The following is a 7,510-nucleotide window of genomic DNA, read 5'->3' on the forward strand; positions in this document are numbered from 1 at the left end:
AACCAGGGGGTATCTTCGAAAAAGAGCTAGGGTATTGCACACACACACACACACACACACACACACACACACACACACACATATACTACATACATACACACATACATATTCACAAATACTTTATTTAATGTGCAAAACAAGCAAAAATAACTTTTCATGACGTTATTATATTTCCGTTTTGATAAAGTCAAGTAAAGAACGATTCTACAATCGCAGATTCACATACACTGAACGATCAATTTGTAGGTATTCCATTATTTGAAATGAAATCTTATCTGACCTCACATGTTTTGCGATCTTGTAAGGGCACAAGGGCTTGATTGTTATATTACTTCTTGCACAATTAGTAATTAGTCCGTCCCAAAACATCAATTCCGTTAACATGTTTTTAGGAGGCAAATTTCACACAAATGAAAATAGGGTACCTGCAATCATATAAGTATACGTACTAGATTCGTTGTTTGTTTGATTAAATGCCATGTTTGATACACTGATATGCGTAATCGAAAAACAAACTTAAAAACACTAGATATTATATTGCTGGTTGATAAGATTAATTTAAAGCTGCACTCTCACGGATTAAACGTTTTGACAACTTTTTTTTATTTTTTGCCTTGGAACGAGCCGATTTTTGCGGATATGCATGGAAACCAGTTATATTAGACTGCTGACAAATATTAGATCGCAGAATTTAATATTTAAGTTAAAAAAATGATGTTTTATGCATTTTCCTTAAACCGTTAGTAACGATTTAAGCCATAAAACATTAATTTCCGAACGATAATATGAAAATCTGCGATATGATCTTTTGTCAGCAAACTTTTATCATTGGTTTGCAGATATTTACGCATAACGGTTTATTGCCGCGGATTGTTTAACAGTCTTGCTGTAATGTCTGTCGGTATCTTGGTCGACAACGCGTGTATGTGGTGTAGATGAATCGTCATAGAAGGAACGGCATGTTGCCGAGGATTGTTTAACAGCCTTGTTGCTATATCTGTCGGTATCGTGGTCGACAACGCGTGCATGTCGTGTAGATGAATCGTCATGTAAGGAACGGATTGTTGCCGAGGACTGATTAACAGCCTTGTTGCTATATCTGTCGGTATCTTTGTCGACAACGCGTGTATGTCGTGTAGATGAATCGTCATATAAGGAACGGATTGTTGCCGAGGACTGATTAACAGCCCTGTTGCTATATCTGTCGGTATCTTTGTCGACAACGCGTGTATGTCGTGTAGATGAATCGTCATGTAAGGAACGGATTGTTGCCCAACAGCCTTGTGGCTTTGCCTGTCGGTATCTAGGTCGACAACGCGTGTATGTGGTGTAGATGAATCGCCATATAAGGAACGGCTTGACGTCAAGGATTGTTTAACAGGCTTGCTTTTATGTATGTCGGTATCTAGGTCGACAATGCGTGTATGTCGTGTAGATGAATCGTCATATAAGGAAAGGCTTGTTGTCGAGGTTTGTTTAACTGCCTTGTTGTTATGCCTGTCGATATCTTGGTCGACAACGCGTGTGTGTGGTGTAGATGAATCGTCATATAAGGAAAGGCTTGACGTCAAGGATTGTTTAACAGGCTTGCTTTTATGTATGTCGGTATCTAGGTCGACAATGCGTGTATGTCGTGTAGATGAATCGTCATTTAAGGAAAGGCTTGTTGTCGAGGTTTGTTTAACTGCCTTGCTGTTATGCCTGTCGATATCTTGGTCGACAACGCGTGTATGTGGTGTAGATGAATCGTCATATAAGGAAAGGCTTGTTGTCGAGGATTGTTCAATAGCCTTGTTGCTATGTCTGTCGGTATCGTGGTCGACAACGCGTGTGTGTGGTGTAGATGAATCGTCATGTAAGGAACGGCTTGTTGTCGAATATTGTTCAACAGCCTTGTTGCTATGTTTGTTGGTTTCTTTGTCGACAACGCGTGTATGTCGTGTAGATGAATCGTCATATAAGGAACGGATTGTTGCCGAGGACTGATTAACAGCCTTGTTGCTATACCTGTCGGTATCTTTGTCGACAACGCGTGTATGTCGTGTAGATGAATCGTCATATAAGGAACGGATTGTTGCCGAGGACTGATTAACAGCCTTGTTGCTATATCTGTCGGTATCTTTGTCGACAACGCGTGTATGTCGTATAGATGAATCGTCATGTAAGGAACGGACTGTTGCCGAGAACTGATTAACAGCCTTGTTGCTATATCTGTCGGTATCTTTGTCGACAACGCGTGTATGTCGTATAGATGAATCGTCATATAAGGAACGGATTGTTGCCGAGGATTTTTTAACAGCCTTGTTGCTATGTCTGTCGGTATCTTGTTCGACAACGCGTATATATTGTGAAGATGAATCGTCATAAAAGGAAACGCTTGTTGCCGAGGCTTGTTTAACAACCTTGCTGTTATGTTTGTCGATATCGTGGTCGACAACGCGTTTATGTCGTAAAGATGAATCGTCATATAAGGCACGGCTTGCTGCTGAGGATTGTTTAACAGCCTTGCTGTTATGTCTTTCGTCATCCCTTGTACTCATGAGTAGTGTTTTGCCCTTTACACAATGACTTGCTGCTGAGGAGATTTTAACTGCACTTCTGTTATGTCTGTCGGTATCTTGGTCGACCCCGTGTGTATGTTGTGTAGGTAATTTGTCATACACTGACAGGATTTCTGTCATTGATGGTTTAACAGCCTGTCTGTAGTTTCTGTCGGTATCTTGGTCGACAACGTTTGAATGATGTGTAGGTGATTTGTCAGACACGGATTGGATTTCTGCCAATAGTTGTTTACCAGCCTTTCTATGGTGTCTCTCGGTATATTGGTCGACAACGTTTGTATTTGGTGTAGGTGAATCGTGATACACGGATTGGCTTGCTGCCAATGAATGTTCAACGTTCTTTCTGCAGTGTCTTTCGGTATCTTGGTCGATAACACGTGTTTGTGGTGTACGTAAATCGTCCTGTACCGATTGGCTTGCTGTCAATGATAGTTTAACAGGCTTTCTGTAGTGTCTGTCAGTATCTTGGTCGACAACGTGTGTATGCTGTGTACGCGAATCGTCATACACGAATTGATCTGCTGCCAAAGAATGTTCAACATTCTTTTGGTGGTGTCTGTCGGTAATATGGTAGATTACTCGTGTAAGTTGTTTATGTGAATCGTCCTGTACAGAAGGGCTTGCCGTCAATGATTGTTTATCAGTATTTTTGTAGTGTCCTTCGGTATCTTGGTCGACAGCGTGTGTATGTTGTATAGGCGTATCGTCCTGTATCGATTGACATTGCGCCAATTTTTGCTTAAAAGCCTTTCTGTTATGTATGTCAGTATCTTGGTTGACATCGCGTGCATGTTGTGAAGGTGAAACGTCATATACGGAAAGGCCTGCTGCCGATTGTTGTTTACCAGTCTTTATGTGGTGTCTGCCGGTATCTTGGTCGACAACGTGTGTATGTTTTGTAGGTGAATCATACACGGATTTGCTTGCTGTCAATGATTGTTTAACACTGATTTTGATTAAGCTTTCGTTTTCTCGTTGATTTGGGCGGGTATTCTTTATAAATGTTTTATCCTGTACGGAATGACTTTCTGCCGAGGATTGTTTAACAGCCCCTCTATATTTGTCGTGGTTGGGGGAATCTCGAACGATAGTGTGGGTACTCGGTATACGTGATTCGTCGTGTCCGGATTTGCTTTCTGCATAGGATTGTGTAACAGCCCCGATGCCATGTCTGTCGGCTTTGACGTTGTTGTAGTCGTCTTTATAGATTGCCCTGGTACTCGATATAAAAGATTCGTCCTGTACGGATTTGGTTGCTGCAGAGGTTCGTGGAACATCTCTGCTGTCGTGTCTATCGATTTCTCGGGCTATGACAGCGGCAGTGTTACGTTGTTTAAGTGATTCGTCTTGTACAGATTGTCTGGCTGTCGGGAAATCTTTCATAGTCCTTCTGAAAAGGCTTTCATCTTCTCTTTCGGATTGGCTTTCTGTTGAAGATCTTTTAACAGCCCTTCTGTGGTGGCTGTCGTTGTCTAAAGCAATTGCGCGAATACGTTCTATCAGTTGTTCGTCATGTTCGGAGTTGTTTGCTAACGAGGAATGTCTCACAGACCTTCTGCCGCAGTTGTCAGTGTTTTGCGTGATGGTGAGGGTAGGTTGTATGAGAAGTTCATCATTGCTATCGGAGTTTTGGTCGAGAAATTGGGTTGGAAATTCAGTTGTTTTTCTTAAACCTTTTACCTGGCGTGTTGTTGCTTTTCGTAGTACCTCATCACTAGCAGCTGAACTCTGTGATTTCAAAGTATCTGTCTCATATACTGGTCTATGCCCTTGAATTATAGTTTGATTTACAGCGTTCGACGGAGACATATGATAAATTGATGAAGCTGCTCGTTGAATTGTTTGTGTCTCTTTACCCGTTTCATAAGGTATCTGCATATTTTGACCGGTAACGACATATCGTTCTTTGCGAGTAATAATGGCCGTTTCAGACAATGGCATACAGCTGGATGACTTTATTTCATCTTCACTATCATGTGATTCAGACCAAGCTAATGTCGGACGACGGTGTCGCAGATCATTTGAAACACTCACTGACTGTTCTTTAAGTATGTTAGTCTTATGTGCCTCTGGCTCAGATGTAATTAGTTTATCGGGTTTCAAATACCAGCTCCCACCTGGGGATCCTCTCACTTTAATAGACACTCCACCGTTTTTTGAATTCATTTTCTGTTTTGGTATGTATCTGGTTAGACGCACGTTGATCGTTTCTATTTTCCCGAGACGCTCTAGGTGTTTAAACATCCACAGTCGACGATTGTCCGCTGTTATCCATTTTTGGCGTACTGACTTCACGAAAATTAGAGGTATTTTGAAGACGCTGCATCTATGAAATATACGAATATATCAACAATTAATGTTTTCATAAAGCAGAAAATATTAGTTGCGTTCTTGACCTAATTAGCTGTGCAGACCGTTCTACAAATGGACACGGGGCATGTTTTCCAAAGCACAGTATGATTGGTTTAACAAAAATGTCTCATTTAAACGGCATATTATGCAAATAAAGTACAGATCAGGACCTTCATTGCATCCAGCATGCAGTTATTTTCTCAAATATCTACAAATATAGAACATCAGGTCGAGATAACGTCGTTATTACATGTTGAAAATATTTTAATAAAAGGAATATATAATTGTTATTGCAGCATATATATGTAATTTGAGAACACTTCTAAACAAATCCTTTTAGCAGATCATCGTACAGACATCAGTTTTTGTTGAAGATACTTCATTAATATAAGCGCAAATACTTGTTTAAATTTATTTATTATTTTTACGGTTTACAAATACAACAATTATGCTAACGTGCGTTAGCATTATACGCATGTATACATATTTGATCACCAAATAATTTCATTCTAGCATTCAATCCAATCATCCTACTTCCGGAAGTATTTTTACAGTATCTTAAGTAAGATATGTAGGATAATCTTTCATAATTATTTAATTGTTGATTTTTAGAAAAGCTGTGTGCTTACCCTAACGTTTGATGTATTATTTAGAGAAGGTCAATTATTCAAGAAACTGGTTTCAACAAAAACCACTCTCATTTATATCCAAAGGTCGGCTCACAAATGTGATTCTCGTTTATCTATTGCTTTTTTACCCATTAACAATGATCCAATATTTGAGGGATGACTTAGTACATTAATTTGTTTGAAAATAAAAATACAATATGATACGAAACCAACCTTTCCTCATAAATATCATCCAGAGTTTCACCAATTAGTATTTTGCTGAGTTGTGACCTTCTATCAAATACATTGTTGACTGAATCCTGTGAGTAATATATTTCAGATGGCTTTAAACAGAGACACATCATTACAGATCATGTCTGTCCTAATAGTATTCGTTATCCGAGTGTATGCGCTAATCAGTTATCATTTTCTGAAATTCTTATCGGAATCCAACATGTATTAAGTTAAAAAAAAAAGCCGATCAATGATAAAGTGTGCATGTATCAGTAAACCAATACTAAAACAAAAATAATGCTATTCTCTTTATCAGAATACAAAAAATACGGTAGTAGTAGTAGTAGTAGTAGTAGTAGTAGTAGTAGTAGAAGTAGTGGAAGTGGTAGTGGTATTAGCAGTGGCAGTGACAGTAGTAGTGGTGGTGGTGGTTGTGGTGGTGTAGGTGGTAGTAGAAGTAGTAGTAGTAGTAGTAGTAGTAGTAGTAGTAGTAGTAGTAGTAGTAGTAGTAGTAGTAGTAGTAGTAGTAGCAGTAGTAGTAGTTGTAGTAGTAATAGTAGTAGTAGTAGTAGTAGTAGTAGTAGTAGTAGTAGTAGTAGTAGTAGTAGTTGTAGTAGTAGAAGTAGTAGAAGTAGTAGTAGTAGTAGTAGTAGTAGTAGTAGTAGTAGTTGTTGTAGTAGTAGTAGTAGTAGTAGTAGTAGTAGTAGTAGTAGTAGTAGTAGTAGTAGTAATAGTAGTAGTAGTAGTAGTAGTAGTAGTAGTAGTAGTAGTAGTAGTAGTAGTAGTAGTAGTAGTAGTAGTAGTAGTAGTAGTAGTAGAAGTAGTAGTAGTAGTAATGAATGATCGATTTTATTGATTGCTTTATTACGTGTGGAAATAAAAATGATTGTTTTAACAAAATTTGGATACATAATTGAAATATTACTTCAGTTTCTACTCCATGCAGATTTTTATCCGTTTTGGATATACTCCCATATTTTCTGCAAAAAGAATTCCTTCTTTCGATATCATTTAGATCAATGTTCAATTTGGTGTGTTCAAAATATACCCGATGTATCGCTACATGATTCAATAATACATTCTGCATGTTGTCACGCGATAATGTGTATTAAGATCTTTATTGTTTTATGTTTTATCATCATTTATAAACTGAATGATGTTTGAACATTCAAACGAAAACCTAAAACGAAACGACTTTTAACTCAAGCCATAAATTTAATAATACCTCTCTTCACATATATCATCCAAAGTTTCTCCAATGAGTTTGTAGCTATGTTGACTTCTTTCGTTAAATACATTGTTTATGGAGTCCTGGGAATAATATATTTCTGAAGGCTTTAATTCCATGATTAAAGGTAATTTCTGTTAATACAGGACATAACTATAGATCACAGTTTATCTTTTACTCCATACACTAAAACCGTTAGTAATATATTCAGTATGATATCATCTACTTAAATTCCGCATATTTAAGCCGACTTTTTAAATGATTCACTTCAGGTGTTTCAAATAGTAACGAAATGTTAACAAGTATAGCATATAATGTTATCTTCTTATTTAGTAAAATATGACTCATCTGTTTTCTGAAACGGTCCATAAATAGTTAAACAATTAAACAAGTCGTAATATCAGAAAATAACATTCTACTTTCGTTTCTTATTACTTTAAAATATACCCTATATTTCCACACTTAAGTTTTAAATGTATGTGGGTTCCTCGGTCCATAGTGGTGGTACATTGTATAAATAATCAAAG

The 7,510-nt window shown here is 37.7% G+C and overlaps 1 protein-coding gene across 1 annotated transcript in view; it reads right to left on the reverse strand.

The window, feature by feature from the left end:
• Positions 1-7,234, reverse strand: part of LOC128221566 (serine-rich adhesin for platelets-like) — a 62,054-nt gene extending 54,820 nt beyond the window's left edge. Inside the window, exons 1-2 of the mRNA XM_052930171.1 lie at positions 6,981-7,234; positions 1,278-4,887 (exon numbers count right to left, since the gene is read on the reverse strand). Coding sequence (XP_052786131.1) covers positions 1,278-4,887; positions 6,981-7,102 — 3,732 coding nt within the window. The 5' untranslated portion in view covers positions 7,103-7,234. The remainder of the gene's footprint in view (positions 1-1,277; positions 4,888-6,980) is intronic.
• Positions 7,235-7,510: the final 276 nt, after the last annotated feature.

Source organism: Mya arenaria, chromosome 16, assembly GCF_026914265.1.
Source record: "Mya arenaria isolate MELC-2E11 chromosome 16, ASM2691426v1".
In the NCBI taxonomy this organism is placed as follows: Eukaryota; Metazoa; Mollusca; class Bivalvia; order Myida; family Myidae; genus Mya; species Mya arenaria.